Source organism: Aplysia californica, unplaced genomic scaffold, assembly GCF_000002075.1.
Source record: "Aplysia californica isolate F4 #8 unplaced genomic scaffold, AplCal3.0 scaffold00440, whole genome shotgun sequence".
In the NCBI taxonomy this organism is placed as follows: Eukaryota; Metazoa; Mollusca; class Gastropoda; order Aplysiida; family Aplysiidae; genus Aplysia; species Aplysia californica.
Genome location: NW_004797710.1, coordinates 484485 through 507690, shown reverse-complemented (window position 1 = coordinate 507690; position 23206 = coordinate 484485). Strand labels below are relative to the sequence as shown.

Here is a 23206-nt window from a genome sequence, read left to right as displayed (position 1 = left end):
TATAGGGTTTTACGGCGCTCGCAACTGCGTAAGGTCATATGAGCGCGTGAAACACAAGTTGCTTAATTTCGCAAAAGTTCACTGCACGATTGGTTCACTATTTGACTTTAAAATGCTAAAATATTAAAATTCGGTGTAAATATATTTTCAATTTAAAACAACTCTTATAATTAACAATAGAAATTTTAAATAGTATTCAACGATTTCACTTTACAATTTGCCATAAAGGCCAATGGCCTTCATAAAATTCAATATTCTGCTGGGAACAACGACGGAAAAAATGTCCTGCAATTTCTTGCATTTATAATATTTCCTTCGGATCTCTCCAAAGTCTAGACATTCGGTTAAGATGTGTCGCATACGGCTTCTCATTTCCCTGTAGGAAGTATTTGTGGGTCAGGGCCTTGTGTCCCATGCGCAACCGAGTAAAAATGACTTCGTCTCTTCTGGAGAGGTCCGAAGGATTTCGCTGTTCTAGTTTGGGTTTTATTTCATATAGTTTATTGTTTTTCTGCTTTTCCCAGTGGCTCTCCCACAGACTGGAGGTGTACTTTTTTACTTTATTTGTAAAGTCAGTCTGTGGGAGAGTTTGTCGTTGATCCCAGCAGAAGGGATGAGGCTTTCTTCGCCAGGTCGTCTACCTGCTCGTTTCCTCGGATGCACACATGGCTGGGTATCCATGCGAACATGGTGTTTTTTCCTGTTTCGGATAGTGTATGAATTTTCTGTTGTAGCCTAACTATTTTTGGATGTAGGAGTGTGTAGTTTGTGAGAGAGGTGATGCAAGACAGAGAGCCAGAAAGGATAAGGAAAGATTTGTTAGGAGAGTTTTCTACGGAGTCCAGTGCCATGTCCGAATTTAAACCGGGGACCTATTGAAACTTTCAGAAAGAGAGGCAAACACCATAACCCCTGGCCCGAAGATAGATGGAACAAATGAGTGAATGAAAGAAAGGAGGAAAATTTCCTTATTGCTACAGGTCAGATTTTGACCAGTATGCAATAAATCAGAGGGATCATGGTCGAGTGCACAAAATGCGCAATCTGTCAGGTGTCTTATACAATTTATTGCCAAGAGTTACCGTAAATATCCAAACTCATCCAAGAAATTACAGAGGCGAGTACTGATCCTTTGTTACAGATAACAAAAGGCCCACACTTTAAATATTTTTAGTAAATATGAGTTGATATGACAAGTATGGAACTTTCGAGATTTTTCAGATTTATTTTTTAAACAAAAGATTGGAAGCACTGCAGAATGGGCCATTTCTTTCTTTTACTCTCGGCGTGCATCGCAAATTCGGAAGCTTTGACACCTTTATCAGTATATAGTAGTAGAACAAGTCCACAATCAGTAACGGAAATATAGGGTTAAGGCATACACCTAAAACATTAAAAAGTTGACAGATTTTTCTCAACACCACACTCAAACATACGCCTAAGAAACACTAACGATTAAAAAAATGGGGTGAGTACTTTGCGAGACTCATAGAGACAGTCGTGGGAAGAAATCTACAAGCTTATACTGATTTGCAGGGGCAGGGTAGAGTCGCTGTCTCAAAATAAGCAGTATGTAGACTAGATTACTGTAAGTCATTCATTGTAGTAATCCTGTGTGTGCATCATTCATTGTAGTAATCCTGTGTGTGCACCCAAAGAGTGGTTTGTAATATAGTGCGCAAATAGAAAAACATTTCTGGATTAAGGCCATCTGCGGGTAAATTTCCCTAATTATTACCGACTTTGATTTATGCAATATTTTTTCCTCCATTTTTGAAACCTGCATCCATTTCCCCCGAAATTTCAAGCGCCCGTTTCAATCAATTATGTTTAGAAGCCATGTAAAAATGGGTTTTAAAAAATAATTTGCAATTTGGGGGCTTGTTTTTAAATATTTTCTTCATTTTTGGGAAAAACTTATTTTTCCAACATCAAACAACGCCTTCTCCATTATTTTTCATCCGAATGGCTTCATTGTTTGACACAATGTGCATCCACAGGTGATCTTTACTGAAATAGAGCCTCTTTTTGAAGATAAGAAAAAGTTATAACCAGTGTTTTTGTTGGGAATTTCAAGTTTTTTTTTCTATTTGTCCATAGTACATATTTCTAGAGTCCATAATTATTTTCATAACCGTAATAATACAAATCTGGTGTTACTTGTTTATTACATAGGTGTTGTAGTTTGTTTCCTAAAAATGAAAGCAAACGGACGAAAAATAAGAGAGAAGATAGCTTTTGAAACTTGATGAAATTATCCAATATGGCGGACGTTTGCTTGGTTACCATGTGCTTATAATAATAAATAATTACTTGAATGTATTCTTTGATGTCTGACTAATATAAATATATCATCGTTGCTATATTTAGTCAAGGGATATGGATTTTAGAAATTTCACCAGCAGATTTTTTTTACAACTTTGGTAGCCAGGCAGTGTCATGGGCATAGGTAGATTAATCCAGACACCTGTCAATTTTAGGACGTGTGCAGTTACTGTTATCAGCTTATTCATTTTTGTTTTTCATTTGTCTTGCTTTGGATGAAAAAATTACCCATCTTGAATAGAAGTCAAAATATTTTAGCAATGCCAATGAAAATTTTAATTTTCACTTTAGCCCTTTCTTTTTGGTACCTAAGAAAGAATTTTCAATTCTAAGAATTATGCTTCTTGAATTATGAGAATCGGTTCTTAAATATAAAAAGTTATGGGGTTGTAAAGGTCGGCAAAATATGGATGACCCACATATAGGAAAATACTCCTAAAAAGTGGACCACGCAGTAGCAGATTCTGTAAGAAAATCGACGATATCTCGGTAACTAATCGGAGTGTTCGAGAGAAACTTGGCTACCCGATGTGTTTTTTAGTTTAGAAATCATTTCTGCAGTCAGATTTACTACCAATTTCGTAGTTATTTTGTTATAATTAAAATTGTGGTGTACATATTACGATTTTGCGAAAAAGGGGTGTCGGGATGAGTCCATTTTATTTATAGCATCGTATCACAACATGGGATCTTTAAGAATATATGTCGGCAGCGTGACTAAATAATTGCAAAGCTTTTTATGATGACTTTAGACCATGCCAACCGTAAAAGATAAGTCAATTCAATCTAGCATGCAGTGCAATTAAAAATTCTTTTTCCCCGTTGAGACGCGAACACCCCAAAACGAGATAACCTCGCCTAGGAATACCCCCATTGCGATGTTACAGGGTAATAGAGAGAAAAACAACCGGATGCGCGTGCCTGCCATTGCCCTATCTCAAGTGACCAATGAACGGGCCCGGAATAGTCATGCGGGGATTTGTAGGTCACATACATTTGCCACGTGAGTGAGGGGAAAATGGCCGGTCTCCGTGCGAAGCCGCTTTGGATAGGGGGGTAGTCGTGCATTTATGATCGGGTCTAAACAACTACTTGACACAGAACTTTCAAATTTGAGCACACTATAGAGGATAGATAGATCTATTACCATCTCGGCGTTGAAATCCAAACTCCTTATAGTTTTCGGTGTACACGATACGAAAGTGTTCCCGACACCAAAAGTATAGGTTAATTTATGTGTACGAACTTCAACGTCCACATATCATTAGTTTGCCCTATTTTCTGATTGGTTGCCGAGTTTCATTCGGATTGGTTCGGAAATAGAGCAGACCGAGGTTGACAAAGTTAGTCACCTACGCTTCGGCCGGGTCCGCAAAATCGCCCGTAAACGGAGACCAAAATTTCGCCGCGCGGGAAAGCCCAATTCGCATTGCTAAATATTTGCAATTGAAGGAGGTGGGGGGTCGGCTGGTTTCAGAGTTAAATTTAGCGAGAATATGGCTGCTGAAGTGAGGTGACTTCAAAAGCATCAATGGTAAAAGGGTAATGGTTTGTTTGGGTTTTTTTGGTCAGTGTGGTACACTCACACCTGCATAGGGCTCTATGAGAGCGCGGGACACATTAAACATTTTGACTCTGAAGAACACAAAAAAAAAAAAGAAGACCCGAACGGCCACAAAAATGCCGAGTTACTTGATTTCATTTTCGATGCCTCACAAATGAGCTAAAAAAATTTTAACCGCGCACAAACGTGAACAAGCTATAACAATATTAACACAAAAGTTATTCGACCCCAAGAACAAAGTCTTAAGCCCTGGTTACATGCAACAGACCTGCCACTCTATGAAACCTCAAAATCAGGATCTCAGGGAGAAAAAATCGGGATCAACAGCAAATCACCAAGGTGACTGCGAAAGCTACTTAATATTTTTCCACGGGTGTCCATAAATTACTTGGCATATATGCACTCTGAGTGTCTTTGTTTGTTTGTGTGTGCGCGCGCGTGTGTGTGTGCGCGCGTGCGAGTTATTAATTTTTGTAAATCCTGAAGCATTCCTTCAAGCACTCCTAGTCCAAGTGTCTATACTCCTCCCCCCCCCTCCACCCCACCAATAAGTCCCGAAATACATGAACTTAAGTTGACCCCATCAACGGACGGTCCCCGACACGCAGAACTCACACGGCGATGATATGTCACGTGACACGAATGCGCGATTAAAACAATTTTACTAACGGGTCCGACTAACTGCGCGTTCACTCAAAACACTCGGATGAGCGACAGTCGTTATACTTCTAGTACTCTAGGATAACGACGGAAGCCGACCGACCAATTGTACCAACAAATCTCTTATCCCTTATAATGCGTTCAGACTAAAGCAACAACAACGGCCAAATGTTAGTCTTGTCAGCGCAGTTACATGTAGTTGTGTAAGGGTCGTTCGTCCGAGTGTTTGATGTGAACGCGCAGTTACCAGACCCCGGACAAGGCTTGTTTTGAAAGTAACAGCGAAACTACAAATATTATAGATTATTTGTATGTCCCAAATTGTAACAGTTACCAGGCTATCATCGGAGAATTCTGAGTGTGGGCAAAGATCCCACATAACTTGGGGCGAGTCAACTACTAAATGCAGCATCGATATTTCGGGAAATAGTGCTCTGAGTTCCTACTGACAAAAAGGTCAACGGGTGCTTCCCGCGATAAAGGAGAAGGCAGAGTAAGTTTTTAGAAAAATACGGCAGAACAGCAGACTGGGACAAAAAATCGGGATACACGCGGTCGAAATCGGGAAAATCGGGATGCTTGAGATTTGGGGCAAAAAATCGGGATATCCCGACTAAATCGGGATGAGTGGCAGGTCTGCATGCAACGATAATTGTATCAGATTCACTGTATGAAAGAATTGTCCGCTTTATCGAACTGTGTAGTCTGTTTACACATTTCAATCTATGGCCCAGTTACTTTCGACCGAGGAGATTCCTCGTCATAAAGCCACCATGTCTCTTCGCAGCGACAGCGATTTGCCTTTTGCCTGCTCTCTATGTGGTCTCTATGTGGTTTCAAGCTCACAAGCTCAGGACCTAATGAATGAAAGGCGAACACTGTGTACCTCTAGATCATGAGAGCACCACCCCCCCTTCCCCTGTACATTTTGTTGTAGCAGAACAGTGTCTTTAAAAAAGGGTGCCCATACGGTAGGCCTACCGTGTTGTGTGTAGAACCGAAAGCTCTGACTTGACTGCAGCAGGTGTGCAACGCACTGAGTGAACTTGATGCACAGCTTCACCCTTGATGATCAACTAAATAATAAAATTGCTAAAATATATATAATAACGCACCAAATCAGGTTTTACGCGAGCAACTTTGCTTATTTTGAGATGCTGATCTCGAATATGAAATCAGTTTTTACCTACGATAATTATTTAAAAAATTTTAGGTCCTGAGTTTAGTTCTGCGCGGCGGAAAATTTCAAAGCGAATCCACGTCACAGCACTTCTTCCTCAAGTGTGACCGCGATCGCATGGAAAATATCAAGCAGTGCTGGATTTCTCGACCGAGTCTCCAATCCATTGCTCAGTCATCCAAATTTTGTACAATTTTGTGGTTAAACCTAACTAGACCTGCATGTGAGCCTCAACCAGATTGTCTGAAAATTTTGCGCAACCCCCCCCCCATAAGAACTTTTGTGGGAGTCATGGAAGGACTTCAGAGTAACGAGCGACCACCCCAACAAATAAAGAAGAGACCTAACCCTAACCCTACCCCCAAAAAAGAACCTGCAACGGGCCTCATGTAAAAAGGCCAGCACAAGTCCAAAATGAACAAATTAAATAATTTAAAAAACCACACTCAAAAACAAACAAGGAGCATAATATGGCCTACATCTACATTGCTATAACTATAATAGGGTTTGATACAATGACACAATAGAATTGGAATATGAATCCTCCATATAGATCTAGATATTAGATCTAGTAATCTAAATAAATCTACATCTACATCTATACTAGATCTAGATCTTGTTACGTCTTGTAGAACAAGTGAATAGGAATAGGCATCCGATTCCGAACAGAGGGACTCAGCTGAGTCTAGATTCACGCACCTGATGAAATGCTTTTTACCAACATTAATATTACAGCACAACCTATGATAGGGTTTGACACAATAGAATTGGAACATGAATCCTCTGTTGAGGTCTATAATGATCTGTATAAATCTAGATCTAGATTCTATTAGAACAAGTGAGTCGGACTTGAATGAATCAACACGGTCTGAACAATTGAATTAGTCAACAAACGAAATTCAAAATGGCCGCTCGAGCACGAAACTGAAAGTAGATAATTTAGGTCGTCGTCCTTTTTCGTATTCGCATTTCTACTCAGGTTCCGACAATTATGTCGGAAACGCCGACGTCGGCAGTCAGCGCCCGGCACGAAAACGAAAGTGCCGACAAAGCCGACGGGAGAAAAAGGGGGCGCTGGCAGTCGGCCAGGCCTCGCACTCTGCAAATTGACTAACACAGGTGGGCCTAGCGATAGCATCGGCGGCTCGCGGGTCGGGTCGCGATTGTCGACAAACATGCAGGTCTACCTATCGTATGATCGTCCAGTTTTTCAACAATTTATCGTTATGTGTAACCGGGCCTTTAATTCATCATTTCAGAAGAGTCCTCCACTATTTAGCTGACCCAATCTTTTTAGCAGAGGACATTCTTCGAAAGAATAATGTAAGCATCATAAATCCAAATTTAACCAACCCTCACTGTAAGCCACAAGGAAAGATCTTTCAGTAAAAATACAAAGTAGACTGCAAACATTTTTAACCCTCCACCCCAACTGATATAAACACTTTAATACTTTATGAACCAACAGGGAACAACTTAGAAAGACAAGCAAAGCGTCTGCTGAGTATACAACAGCAAAATTTTTGTTCTTACCTCTTTTTCAAAGTTGTCTTTTGTGAATTCTAAAGAATTGAGAAGAGCATTAGTGGCTGCTAATCTCACATGGTTACTGCAAAAGAAAGTAGAAAGAAATAAAAATAATGAATTTCCCACGAGTTTTCGTTAACAGTACACATTTTGCCACTAGCAAAGAGAATGATGAAAAGTCTACAGACTACACATCAGGGCCCTACAATACTAATTTGATAAGGAAACATAAATAAAGAGAGCAGCTAGAAATAAAGAAGCAAGGATAAAAAGCCATAAAAACTGCAGGTGTTTTGTAAAGAGATAGGACGAACAGTCGCAATCAGAGCCATGAGTCTACATAAATAGTTGAGACAAAATATAGCCTCAGCTAATTTGGATTTTGCAACAGGTCTAGAAGAGGAGAAAGGAATCGACTTGTCACATATTTTAAAACCAAATTGCAAAATCGCTAAAAACTTATATTTTATTTAAACTCATTAACATTATAACTTCTTACCCAAAAGAAATAAAGAAATATTTAAAGACAGCTCAAATCATACAAAACGAGCACATATTCAGACACCAAACATCCACGTCTTTACTGCAGCAGAAGTATGAAATCCAAAAAACTGCCACTACCGATTCTGTCCATGTCAGCGGCTCGAAGAAAGCCGAGACGAAATCCAAAATGAATGTGCACTTTTTAACATAGTTCCTACTTTTGAAGTTGTCAAGTGGAAGTAGAACTGGTAAACAAGCCTGACCTCAATCTCTGATCGCCAAAATCAATCGAAACTGCGAAATTCTTGCAAATTCATTGTTTTGTTGTCGCTATGCAGCTGCTATGTAAGGGTAAACAACATGGAGCCTGGTATAATAAAAAGGCCCTTCAGTGAAAAATATTCAACTAAATTTGTGAAATTCTTGCATAAATGTATGTCAAAGTGATCTCTACAATTTTGGGTTGATTCCTATGGATTATAAGGACGTGTAGAACTGACAAAATGAGGTACATTGAAACATTCGAAGATGTATAGCGCATTTTTTTTCTCTCATTCATTTTTGCCTGAGGGAAAATACAATAAAATCAAAATACAGGTAATTGTAATTGATATAATCACATCCCTCTATTGATTCCCATCAGTTTGGTATTTGACAATACATATGTAGAGTAACTTGGAGCCTCACAAAAATGCATTAAACAGATGTCCCCCAGGCAAAAATTTGAACATGGAAAAATAACTGTGCCCAGAGCATGAACAAAATCATGGATGGAATCAGTTAATGAAGAGTCAAAGTCACACTTAAGAAGAGTCAAACCTGGGTTCTTCCTTTTTCATGGCATGGACTATTGCAGTGAGAATATCATTGGACTGTGGCTGTAAAATCTCTGGGTCCTGTAAGAGAAAACAAAAATACAAGATGTACACTTAAAACAATTAGAAAACGTCAAGAAACTGAAACTGCATTTGATTTTTCTCGCAAAAGAGAAACATGATGACACATTTTAAAAAAAAAGCCATTTAGCGTGGGAGACAAGCAGGGGGGGAGAGAGAGAGAGAGAGAGAGAGAGAGAGAGGGGGGGGGGGGGGGGGGGGCGCAACCACTCATTCAGAGCTGAATGATGAAAAAAATAAATTCGAAATCCATATTTCTGCAACAAATAGAAGTAAAAACTGTCAGTAAGATACAAGCATATAAATATGTATGTGTGTGTGCCAAAAGAAAGATACACCATTTTGAGCTACAGGCTGATAATGACTCCAAAAAAAATCACTTTAAAAAAAACAACCCAAAATGTGGTTCCATAAAAAAATTTAAAAAATGAGATAGATGTGTTAAAATAGCTTTCATCGATTTGACTTCTAAATATTTCATTTTGAATTATTTTTAGGGTAGGTACGTTTTTAAAAGACAATGAAAACTGCTTTTAAAAGGTTATTAAAATCTATTCTTGAAGCACGTTTTCTCTTCCCCGCTTAGTTTTACCATTGAATTCTAATCATGATATTGATGTCAACTGAATACAGAATTGGAAATGAATTTTCCAAGAATAAATACATTAGAAACAATTGAATCATCATTTTTTTCAAGTTTGCATGTGTTCTAAACTTAAAAGCTAATTTTCTCAAAATAAGATCTTGTATACCTTACCTTGCAAAATGTGCAATATCTCAAAAACTGCTTGATATATCTCAAAAATTCAAAAACCACTGTGTTCAGCATTGAATATCTTGTTAGCAGACCTGCCACTCTATGAAATCTAAAAATCCGAATTTTAGAGTAAAAAATAATCAGGATCTGGTGAAAAAAATCGGGATCAACGGCAGATCAGTCATAAAGGGTCCTGGTTCCCTTTTATGAGGCAAGTATGCAAGAGAAAACTTTTGCAGAAATAAGTTCACGTTTGGGCCTCTAAATAGAGGAAAAACTGAAAGACAGCATATATGTGGCTGGGGGAGCGCAGGTTGCCGTATAGCTGAAACTCTCGTAGCCTTGAAAACAACTGACAAATCACTCTAATCATCCATGCAAAAAGCCCGCGTTTTCATACAGTAACGTTTGACTTCCATCGCATATACACTCAAGGTACCCCCCCCCCCCCCGAAAAAAAAAGATCGCGCCGAGGTTGTTCATTTATTTCTTTTTAAAAAAAATTCCTTTATCCTCAATTAGTACATGTATCACAGCATGCACTTTAAGCCCAAGTGTCAAAACAATACCCCCCCTCCCCCCACACTGGTTAAGTCCCAATAAACACCTCGCCCAATGCGACCGGTGTGAATGAACTTTGTTGACCCCGACAACCGACGGTCCCTGACACACGCGTTACTCACACACGTACGAGGTCATGTCAAGTGATGCGAATGAGTGTTTGAAAGTTCCACTGACAGGTCTTGAAGATGGGCCCGACTAACCAGCACTCAGACAAAGCTGGCATTTAAAGCAACGGCACAACAACAAATAGATTATTCTTAGGCTTATGTCATAATTGTTACAGTAATCAGGACACCATCTGAGAATTCTGGGTTATAAAAGAGAAAGTAGATTTTGAGCATATCCATGTCGGAATTCAAAATCGATACTTCGTCGGTTTTAGTTTAAATAACGTGCGGGAGTCATCTACTAGATTCGGCATAGATGCTTAAGAAAGTAGCGTTCCTAGTTCCCGCCGATAAAAAATCAAATCGGTGCTTCCAGGCAAAAGAGATTGCAGAACCTTTTATTTTTTCCCCCCTAAGAATCGGACGCAACAGCCACAACGACAAAAAATCAGGATACTGGCAATCGAAATCAGGAAAATCAGGATGCTTGAGATTTGGGGAAAAAAATCGGGATGAGTGGCAGGTCTGTGTTAGGTACAATCCTAGACTCAAAAATGGTTAAAATCCGACTTTTGGTACCTTTCTTTAGGCACACACACATATTGCCTCTACCTTTCGCGATAAGCAAGAAAATAACCATACAAAAAAACTACAACCTTCCTCCAAATTTACAAGGAATAATTAAACACAAGCAGACAGAGACAGCATTGAATTCACAATGTACTCACAATATCTTGACAGATGTAGCCAACCGCCTCGAGGGTAGACTCCTTCATCATTTCTGTGCTGGCGGGGTTGATCACATTGCGGGTACAGTTGACGATAAGGTCTGGCCACAACTTGTGTGGCAGTTCTGCACATGCTATGTAAGCCACACACTGAGCAGCAGAACTGGGCCGAACTGTCTCTGTGCCCAAAGTAGCCAGAACCTAGCGGCCACAAAGAACATCCAGTTACTTCAAAATGGCAGGCATCAAACAAAATTGATACAAATGTAACACAGAATGATATCATATCTTCCAAAAACCCAAACTAAAGACACCAGTGTCAACTTAGCAAAACACTTCTAATTTATTTTATCTTTGAGCAGAAATTAACTTAAAACGCTCCTTATTTTCTTAAAAACCTACCCATTCACATATAATGTTGAGCAAACACATTTCACACAACCTCCATTAGAATGAAGCACAAGTCACAAGAGCAGAACAATTTAGAGTGCATAACGCTTAATCCTGATTTCAACATTTAAACTTACATTTTGCTTGACATGATTCCGAACATCCTCAGGGAAGGAAAGCCAGCGTTGCTGGTACTGAGCTTTAATGGTTTGATCCTTTGAGTACAGAGTGTTCTTCAGCTGCAAGCCAGCCTGCATCCGGGCCACTGGGCTGTTTCCTCCATGCTTGAGGATGTCACTCAGCTGCTTGAGCAATTCAGGCTAAAAGCACCAAAAAAAAAAAAAAAAAAAAAAAAGTTACAAACAGAACACCCCCCAAATTTCATGCATAGCCAAGAGTGAAAATGTACACAATCCACATTCTGCTTCAAAGCCGATTTTTCCAATAATTAATGTTTAAGTACGTTGGAGGGGAAAATTTACTGCTACATTTAAAAATACACATTAAAAGCGTCGCCCATAACTGATGATTATTAAACAAGACATATAAGTCATTTAACAGAAGAAAAGAGGCTTAAATGGCCACCCACTTTGCATTCTCCATATATTTACTTTAAAGTACAACACAAACCCCTCTTGCCAATCACCAAGTGCTACAGTAAAGAAGTCAATGGGGAAAGAAATATCAAAAGTAAAATAAACACAAATTTTCTAAGAGAGACATTCACAAAGAGTGAAGTTATAAATTGTTTAAATAATATATCATTTGAATTTATGTGTTACTTTTCGAGAGAGGCAATATTCACACAAAATTTTTTTTTCAACTTAAAAAAAAAAAAAAACTTTAAAAAGGAAAAACCGTAACAAAATGACATAATGATCATGCTCATGTTAAAGTTCCCAAGGGAAAAGCTGCAGCTGTACCAGTCAACAAAACCACAACCTACTCACAAGGTTTTGTGCAGCAGCAGTTTCTAAAAATTGTTGGGCACTTTCCAATTCATTTGTATCTGTAAAAGAAATTGTTCAAATGAAAGAAAAACATGGCATATATTACACAAAGTGACTATGTTTTATGAAAAATACTTTGCTTAAATTTTAGTTTTAATACACAAGATAAAATTTAGAAAATAAAAGATTTATAATAAAAACCAATGCCATCAGATTAAAAATAAGCATTAACCTTTTAAGCCGAAAGGCCTTTACATTAAAAAAAAATTTAGATTTTAATTAACATAGATAATGCATCGGATGCACACACCCAAAGTTCCTCTAATTAAAAAATTCTGATAATCTGAGGAGGGGGGGGTTCAGATGACATGCCTTTCAACAGATTGCGCTTTTTTTTCTTTGCATCTCACATTTTCTTTCACACAGTAATCAAATTTTTCCACTTTTATTTTTAAACCTGGAGTCGAATCAAGTACGACAAAGTTAAGTATATGAGATGGAGAATCAGTAACGGAAGACACAATTAGTAGCCTAATGTTATATATTTCTTTAGAAAACCCAGATAACAGAACAAGACAGCACCGATCATCAGTCATAAATTGAAATCAAAATTATACATTCTTAATTCACCCTGAACTGTCTGTCCCCTAGTCTAAGTAGGCCTACTGAATTTCAATATTGAACAGGCGAAGACGAGATTTCGAAGACATATCCAATGAAATCATGTGTAAAGCCTATATGAGAACTAACTTTGCAGAAGAATAGAGATTATTATTTAAATAGTCAATTGAATAATCAAAATCAAATCAGGCCATGGCCAACCGAATGTTGCACGACAAACGTACATTTACCACCCTTGCTTCACTAGGCCTCTATACTAATACACAATGCAGGTCTACAGAAGCCCATTGATTGATGTGTGCGATAAAGAAGGCAAACCGGATCCCCCCAATTGGTCCAAAGCACGTCTATCTCAATTAAAAAATATTTTAAAAACTATTAATTTGCGACGGAAATGAAGTTGTTTGTGTTCTGCGCATCAATATTTAGTAGAAAATGGACAACTGTTGGCTAAGTGTGAGACGGGAGGGAAAGTAAAAAAAATACCAGATGACGTATTTCCGCCATCTATTTTTGTCGTCTTGCGGAGTTTCCCCCAAGACTCAGGTTTCTTTTCTAATCAAGCTGAACTACACGTGTCGCCATTTTGTTTTGCCCGGAAGTTCTCGCGCTACTCCCCCCTCTCTCTCTCCAGGATTGGGTTGCTTAAAATTTTTTTTAATCAACTTGATTTTTTAAATAATAATCAGTGATTTAAATCACTTTTTTTTAAATGTATTTTTATTCAGTTTTTACACATTTCAACATTCAGAATTCCTTTCCTTGGTTTTATTAAACAATATAAGGATAAGGTTTAGTAGACTAATATAATCATGCTTAAAAGTCTGCTTTCCCCCCCCTGTCACTGTAAAATAATACAGTTCTCACTTTACTTTTTTTTCATAATCGAAAACCAGGGTTGGGTTGATTTAAATCAGGTCCATTTAAATCAGTTGATTTTTAAAAAATTTAAATCAACTTGATTTTAAAAATAAAACTCAGTGATTTAAACCACTTTAAATTAAAAAATTGCATTGTTTTTACATCTTTAAACATTCAGAATTCCTTTCCTTGGTTTTATAAAAGTGTCATTGTAAAATAATACAGTACTCAATTTACTTTTTTTTCATAACTGAAAACCAGGGTTGTGTCGATTTAAATCAGTTGATTTTAAAAAATATTTAAATCAACTTGATTTTAAGAATAAAACTCAGTGATATAAATCACTTTTATTAAAAAATGTATTGTTTTTACACCTTTAAACACTCAGAATTCCTTTCCTTGGTTTTATAAAACAGATATAAGGTTTAGTAGACTAAAATAATCATGCTTATAAGTCTGCTTTCCCCCCTGCCACTGTAAGTAGTAAAATAATACTGTATTCAATTTACTTTTTTCCCCCATATATAATCGAAATTAGCATTTTCTTTTTCTTTTTAGACAAATACGAGCGCACGCACACACAATGTAATAAAATGCAAGTTTATCTAAGCATAATTACCCCCCCCCCCCCCCCTTCCTTTTAGACGGACATTTTCTTCATTTTTTGTCTGTATCCATAATCGAAGTGTATACAAACCCGGTAACCAGGAACAAAGTCACAAAGTATACAGACCCGGTAGGGGAACTCTTTTGTGATTTCGGGAAGTTTCAGCCCCCAGACCCGGTAGAAATCTAGTGTGTGTGTGAGAGAGAGAGAGAGAGAGAGAGAGAGAGAGAGAGAGAGAGAGAGAGAGAGACAGACAGAGAGAGAGAGAGAGGTGCTAGCAAAATGTAATGACATGCCCCAGTTGGCAGGGGGGGACGAGAGAAAGATAGAGTGTGAAGTAGGTGGGGACAAAGGAAGACAGAGACAAACAAAGAAAAAGAGAAGGCGAACGATACAGAGAGAGAAATAAAGAGGGTGACTGCTCGATTGACATTGTTCTTTTCTTCAAATTGCGCCTTGCGATTCCTCCAACTCCAAAACGGAGGATAAAAGGATCATTCATCGAAAAGACATCCGCAATCTTCATTTAGATCTAGATCTAGGCTAGCCGCGAAACTAGATCAAAGATTTATATTATGTCTGTCAGCCTAGATTTAAATCTAGATCTAGACCTAGGCCACAGATCTAGATCAAGAAGAACCTAGGTCTACCCTGAGCCAAGAGGGCGCAGAAACTCTCCGAAATCACAAAAGAGTTCCCCTACCGGGTCTGTATACTTTGTGACTTTGTTCCCGGTTACCAGGTCTGTATACACTCCCATCCATAATTCACTGATATAGCAGATTAAGGCTTTCTAAAATTGCAGTTGCTTAAATTAATCATTAGTTAAAATAAAGACAATGCATTTTGCACTAAAAGAACTTACTTTTAGCTACCAAAAATCCCAAACTGAGTCGACATATTAAAAAAAAATAATTTTTAAAAAATTTTTATTTAAAAAATATTTAAAAATCACCAACCCTGTCTCTCTCCAGTCCACTGCCCACAGACAAAATTGTACGCTTTTAGGCTAACAGTAGTAATGGAACGTTTGTTCACGGCACAGAATTCTACAATTTTTCTGTTATCACAGTGTAGAATTCTGTGGTTCAGGGCCAGGGTGAACGTAAAATAGGTTGGCCTAGATCTAGATAATAGTGAACGCACACCGGGTGAGAATAGTATAGCCAAAAGTCAAAAGACTCCCCTCCGCTATTCTCACCCGGGGTGAGAATAGAGGTGGCCATATTTGGGCTAGCTAGGAGCCCGCTGTAGCTTCATGTGTCAAGAACTGAAAAGGATGAACCAGCGAAGTGGTATTTTGGTGCTTTTTCGGTAGTTCCCATCCTCCTTATTTGACCTACATCTAGATCTATACGTTTGATTCACGGAGAGCTAAGATATCAAATCAAACCTTAAAACATTAAATTATGGTAAAATTCAGGGGGGCATGCCCCCCTGAAACCCCCCTTCCTATTAAAATTTTTGTTAGGTCAGGGGGGCAAGCCCCCTGAAACCCCCCTACTCTTGGGTCCAAAACCCATGAATAACAATTGCGGGGTGGGAACTACCGAAAAAGCGCCGGTATTTTTGCTTGAGAGCAAAAAGACTGAGGAGCCCAGCTCAACTCTCGGAAGATCTACCCATCTCTCAAACTGAAACTGAAACTGAAAGTTCATGTTAGATCTAGATCTATATATATCTAGATTCTAGGACTCAGTCATTTCTAAAATAAAAATTATCTACTTCTACTACATCTAAACCAGATTCTAGATTTAGATCTTATATCTAGTTCTGGAGTCTAGAATCTACTAGGCAAGAGATTGTTATCTCCAAACAAGTCCTAACCATGACCATTAGTATTAGAATTAGATCTAATCTGCATCGTTGAAATTTGGCATTTTTAGGAAGGGTATTGATCTAGATCTAGGGTAATATTACCGGTTCGGTCAAAATAAGGACGAAAACAGGCACGTCGACTTTAAAGCTTTATATCTCCTATCTGCCTTGCCCTAGAGACAAACCGAAACCAGCTACAGGAAGTCATGTGATTGGATGACCCCAGGAATGACCTGTTTCAGCTTGTTCTCATGTTTGAGGCCCTTACTGGGTGCAAAAGTGACGCCCGATTTATTTACGAGTTCGGTCGCATTTTTTTTGGTTTTCTCATGGATTCGGGCAGTATTTTGACATTCGGTCATTTTCAATTATTATCACATTCGAAGTGATTATTCGGACTCGAGTCCGAATATGAAATTTTTTTATTCGGACTCTGATTCTTGTCCAGCATGACATCACTTCCGACTTCCTGTGACTCGTGAATCCGGCTTCCTGTCCTGCCTCACTCGTGACGAGCCCCAGGCTGGGTAGAGACCGGGATCACTTCGGGCAAAAAGGCGTTTTCTGCAGGAGTCGAGTTTTAATCTTATGATGAATTTGAGGCCGGCCTGAAAAGTTAGAGCGCTTCTAATAAATGTTTATTTGTCAAGAGGTCATCAGAAGCAATTAAAGATGGCTCGTTCGCGTGTGTCGGGGTCGGATGGGCGGCCTGCACACGTGTGGCTGTGTGCGTGTCGGGAGGGTGGGGGGGGGCACTATCGGTCCGGGCTTTGAACGTCGCATACGCGTCAGTCTCCCCCCCCCCGGGCAACTGATCATTATTACAATAATAAGCTAGTCTTGACGTAGATCTACGTAATGAATTGTGCGCTGGTCTATGGAATCAAAAGTTGCCGTATGCTCAGCTCTACACAGCAACACAAATTTTTTCTTGGTTAACAATCGATATGACACAGGCTTGTGTATTTGAACGAATCGGTCTTTTTTTTTTTTTTTACACACAGCTCATAATATGCAGGGGCCAGGTGGTCTGCTAATCTTCAATTTTACCTTTTTCTACAACAAAGAAAGTGGGAAACGGGGGAGAGATGGGGGCGTATCAATGAGGCGGCGGGAATTGGATCGGCAGATAAGGTGTGGGGGAAACTAAAAAAAGGCGGAAAATTGGAAGCACTGAACGTTAGATCTATAGAACGAAGACACTTCCTTTTTTCCGGACCCGAGTCCGAATAACAACGGCCTATCACATTTGTTTCTTTGCAAGCTTAATAACATGATTTTTAATGTTTGTTATCAACACTTGGACACAATGATAGTTTGTCTAAAGTGGTATTCACCATTTATAGCTATTTTAATGAGTATGTATCTGACCCACTCTACTACGTGGAATCTGACTCTACTACACTGGCATCTGGCTCACTCAACTACACTGGATCTGACTCGGCTACACTGATATCCGACTGTATTACACACTGGTATCTGACTATTACACTGGCGTCTGACTGAGTTAATATGCTGTACCTGACTCTACTATTATTTAAATTATGCACAAATTCTTTATTCTTTGTTATATAACCATTGGCTTTTATATTATCTTATGTGCCCGAAGGATGAGAAACTACGGATTTTATGTTACAATCCGGCCACCCCCCTTTGGGCAAAAACGGCGAGACTAAACGGCAAATTCTCTTTCATCCTTGACAGGGCCTCATATGCAAATAACTCTCCAGCCTTCAGAGTCTACTAAAACGTAGAATCTAAGTCACAGGCTCCTTCATCCACAACCAATGTTAACTCTTCCGGGGAAAGAGCTTCACGCTGTTTTGCTCAGTTGAAGAAAAAGCTGTCTTAAGGGCTATTTTTAGCAAAATATCGCCGTAACTGTTGTTTCAACGAAAGTAAGGGAGGTTGCTTTAGGTTTGTGTGCCACTCTTTTGGGGCTAGATTTGAAAACAAAGTTTTAAACTATCTTTTTGTACTCCAGTGCCCGACAGCAAAAAAAGGCCGGCACTATTTCTCCGAACGTTCGGGAAAATAAAGCTGGGCATTATTTCTCCGAACACTCTGAAATCTCATCCTTTCCCGCAAATTTCGGATATTATAAAGATCTATAATTAAAGTATAGGCCTACCAAAGATTGTTCGTTTACAATGTGGTTCGATCGGTCCAAAAAATGTCCGCAGTAAATATTTATATAAAGAAATGCTACAACTCCAAACAGTTTTTCGCTACAGATATATGACGTGTTGCCTATGAAGGGTGCTGCTCTTAAACGTAATGTGTTGTGTTCACTCGTGTGCTGTCTAGATCTAGATCTACGGAGGGTTATTGATAACGACACATAGAACTGGCATCTGCGTTTGTCACTGCTGCGACCAATGTACTGACACTGGCAAGCCCCTTAATGTGTGTTATTCCATAATTTACATGTAGGCTAATATCCTGTACTTTTTTTTTTTTAAATTACGCACATTTAGGGTTAAAACAGCAAATTTTCTTCGGACAGGTGGACACACGCCCTTATTTGTTAATGTTTGTTGTTGTTTGTGGGCTGTTCTAATTTTGATTTAATTCTGTTGTGAAACCTTTCTTTTTCACGTTTTTACACTCATCATTCTAAAAATCTCTAGACTAGCTCTTGAAAATTAAATAGATATAGACCCAAAAATTTGCTCCTGTGTGTGTGTGTGTGTGCGCGTGTATGAGTGTGTCTGTGTGTGGTTGTAAGTGGAGAGTGAGGAGTGTGTGTGTGTGTGTTTGATTTTCGGGCTTTATTATTTCAGCCTTTATTCAGTAACAGTTCAAAGTATACAAAAATAGAAAAACACAGGATCCATTCACTCCATGGCTCATGAGTCGTTCGTCTCTTTCCCTTTCAGTTTCACTCATTCATTTAATTCCCCTGTTCTCTCCCGCGGCTCATCCCCGTCCGCATGGCTTTCATACCCCACCCCCTCCCTCCAGGCACACACAAAGAAAATCTCACTCATTCCCTTGCACCCTGCGAACCATGGACAATAATAGGCAAAACACTGCCTGAGCTGCATTCCTTTCGTTCGCGAGCTGTGGACCAGGCCAGGGAGGTCGGTGTCGTCGTCTTGTAGTTGCTGTCGCCTGTGGATACACTCGCACATTCTTCCGTTCACCCGCTCTTTCACTCACATTGTCTCTCCATCCACAGCTCAGCTCGTCATACGTTCAAAAGTTGCCCACTGGTCATGTTTAGTTAGTGTGTGTACATGTGCATGATGGTGGTGGGTGTGTGGTGGGTGTTACTGAAGGTTGTCTGTAGGCGGGCTTGCCATGCGGTGCTCCTTCCCATACCAGAGGCAGAATGAAAGTTGGCGCCGAACTCTCGCAATAAATAGGCCAAAAATCACGAGACCGGAAGCCGGAAACTGTTCCGAGAAATAAAGATCGGCACTATTTCTCAGAACGTTCGGAGAAATAGTCACTTCGGAAAAAAAAACGTGCTGCCCGAACCGGTACGATTACTCTAGATGGTAAGATTGAAGAATACCGGACCAGCGGACTGACTTTGCCTATGTCTCAACCTTTGGAATTCATAATTTTACCTTTTTTAATATCTCTCAATGGAGAATGTCGGACCGGTGGATCTATTCATTAAAATTTTGTCAGGGGGGAGACCCCCCTGAACCCCCCCCACCTACCCCACTTTCTCGCGCAATAAATTTTTACAAGTGGTCCGGTATTCTTCAATCTTCCCGATCTAGATTCTCGGATTCTAGACAGAAGAAAGAGAATTTCAGATGCCAGGGCATTGCAGTCAGCTGGGAAGGGGAAGCTATTAAGATTAAAGAAGGCAAAATGAGAACATCATGTCCTGAGCCAATTCCACTACTGTTCACTACATTTTCTGTTTGGAAAACCCAATCTCTCATTGTGATAGCCTAGAATCTCTACCTCAAATCCATCCAAACTAACCCCCTAATAACCTAATACTGAGGCAGCAAAAGCCATGAACATGACATGAACTGAATAGATTCTAGATCTAGAAATCTAGCAGGTCATGTCACGAGGTCTAATTTCTAGACCTAGACAACTTTAGGTCAAGAATATAATTTAGATTATCTAGAGACTAGATTCTAGGTAGATTTAGATCTAGATCTAGATATCTATCTAATTTCTAAGAGAATATCTTTTTGTTGAGTGGAGGGGCGGCCTGCCTTGTAATTTGTAAAAGTGTCATGCTCTATTTAAAGATCTGATCCAACGACAAGACCTATTTTAGATCAAGACCAAGAATCAAGAGTCTACAATCTCATAATACTTTGTCTACCCAGACCTTAAGAATCCAGAATTACGACCATGGGCAAGGTAGAAATAGACGTTTAATTATTGGAATGCAATTTTTAATTAGCCAACAGCCACAGGGGCAGTTTGCCGAGATAAAATCTCGAGATTTTTCAAGCAAGGATCTCTAAACTTCGAGATCCATCTCAGTATCTGGGCCGAACATGGGCCGAACAAGGGAGGATAAGAACACTTACCGGGTGACACGGTCTTCTCTAATATTTTTATGAGATCCATGTTAAATCATAGATCCTAGTCAAAAGGTAAGAGAATGGACGATCCAACCTCGCTGGAGTTGTGTGGACTGCAAAAGTTGTTTGAAAAAAAATAAACATGCAATTCGTTGAAGAAGGTCAGTCAACACATGTGTGTTGAAGGCTAGCGTATTGATACATCAACAGAATTCCGGTGCACAGTTGCCTGTGTTGTAAACACTGATTGGTCACTTCTATACATCCGCTGAAATTCAACCAATCATATATTCTGAAACAAAATGTCCAAGAACGTACCGGCCTGTTGCCGGCAACTAATAATCAATAAAGACTGAACAAACTGTACCAAGACAGAACACGAGGACATAAATTTTTAGTAGATACGCTCAAAATCTTTCTTCAACAAGTTAAAACGAACAGAAAACTGAATGCGATCTCTCAATTATTTCCCATGGAACCAAGGCGCACTCGCTTCCTCTTTCAGTCCATTTTGCTGGTGTATTTTAAAACAAGAATTCGCGCCATTGCAATTCAATAACATTTAATGTAACAATCTTATTTACCGTGCTCTGACAAAATATAGCATAATACGTTTGATACTTCTTTGAATTCTATAAATTAAAGAAGGGAGGAGGATAAAAAATACTGTTTAAATTTCTGCGTTTTAAAGGAAAAGGCTACGGAATCTTTGCTCCTTCAGGAATTTGAAGAACATACATTGTATTAATAGCATATATCTGTCTGAAAGCATGAATTTCGAACAGTGTGAAGAAAACCCAATATAACGTGTAGCCTAGGCCTAATTATTGCTTACACTTATGTGTATTAAATTAACAATTTTATAGATCTAAATCTATCTTTGAACATCGTTTGGAGATTGAAAGTAGAGCTTCCGTTCAAGGGGACAAATGACAAAGATACACAAACATAATTTTAAAAAAAAAAAATTCTGAAATTCTAGAAAGAAAAAGCCATCTGAGGGCAATTTAGGGACCGTTCACAATAAATCTGGCCCCAAAAATGACACCCCCCCCCCTTTCCCCCTGTCATCTTCTGTCATCTTTCCCATGAATCCCCCTCAGTTGACAAATGTAGGCTATGCACACATGTACATTTAGATAGAACCTGCAGATCTTACGGATGCATTTTATATTTAAACCTTTGATCTTTTTTTTCAAATAGAAAAAACAACTATTGTTTATTAAAGATAATACAACAAAGAAACAGCTTATAGATCTACCTCCAAATCTACCTGAAATGTCAAATTATTAAAACTTATTAACAACTTTAACAAATCAAAATAATAACTGTTCAACCACCCCCCTCTGAGTCTGAGGTAACGGCATTTGTGAATGGTCCCCATAGATTTAAGCTAGAAAACTCTGAAGACGACGAACAACAGCAAAAAAAGCATACCAATAAAGGACCTGACATGCACCAAAACAACGGCACACCACCACCATTCAAGATAAAAAGAAAGAAACCTGACATAGGAACAAGACATTTTGAAAAGATGGACAGAATACTGCTGAGAATTGTACAACTACAAAGCCACGGGAGACCCTGGGGTACTAAACGTTCCCCCAGCAACCAACATCGATAAACACCCAATCCTTCGAGACGAAGTTGAAGTATCAGTTATAGCAATGAAGAAGGGGAAATCAGCAGGAGTGGATAACTTCCTAGGACAATTAGTAGGCCTACAAGCAGGGGGAAAGGACATGACACGATAAGCGCTCTGACTGTCATATGCAACAAGATCTGGCAGACAGGAAAATGGCCAACACCATGGACACAATCACGTGATTACACTCCCCAAGAAAGGTAACCTGCAATTTTGTCAGAATTATCGCACCATCAGTCTAATAAGCCACCCCAGTAAGATTATGTTGAAGATAATGCTGAACAGACGGAAATCACAGGCAGAAAAGATCATTGCTGAAGAGCAGGCAGGCTTTAGAGCAGGGCGCAGCACAACAAAACAGATCTTCAACCTCAGGATACTGTCAAAACAGATCTTCAACCTCAGGATACTGTGCGAGAGGTACCTCCAACACCAGAAAAACCTATACCATATCTTCGTGGATTTTAAAAAGGCCTTTGGCAGGGTCTGGCATGCAGCTTTATGGGCAACCATGAGGAAATACAACATCAACGCCAACCTGATCAACGTCATACAACAACTATACGACAAGGCCTCTAGTGCAGTCTACCTTAACGGTACAACGTTCGGGGTGAGGCAAGGCTGTTTGCTCTCTCCCACTATTTTCAACATATCTTTTTAGCACGAATCATGACTGACACACTGGAGTGGAAGACCACAATGAAACAATCAATATAGGAGGCAGGACAATCCCAAACTTGCGTATTGCCGATGACATCGATGGATTAGCAGAAGGAGAACAGGGGCTCGCCACACTAGTGGAGCGGCTGGACACAACTTCAGCGGCATACGGCATGGAGAACAGTGCCGAGAAAAACAAGCTAATGACTAATAATACCAATGGCATCAACGCGGAATTCAAAGTCAGTGGCGAGAAACTTGAGACCGTCAACCAGGGGCGAAGCGTCTATATAATCAAATAATCACTGCTTCCCTTCCTAATTTTGAAACATTGTTGCTGTCAAATTCATCCATAAAC

General features: G+C 39.3%; 1 protein-coding gene across 1 annotated transcript in view; it reads right to left on the bottom strand.

Moving 5' to 3' along the window:
• LOC100533387 (importin beta 1) overlaps positions 1–20705 on the bottom strand; it is a gene marked incomplete at its 5' end in the record, with an annotated part of 49317 nt that extends 28612 nt beyond the window's left edge. Inside the window, 6 exon segments of the mRNA NM_001204674.1 lie at positions 7263–7338; positions 8559–8635; positions 10792–10992; positions 11319–11501; positions 12132–12190; positions 20550–20705. Coding sequence (NP_001191603.1) covers positions 7263–7338; positions 8559–8635; positions 10792–10992; positions 11319–11501; positions 12132–12190; positions 20550–20589 — 636 coding nt within the window.
• Positions 20706–23206: the final 2501 nt, after the last annotated feature.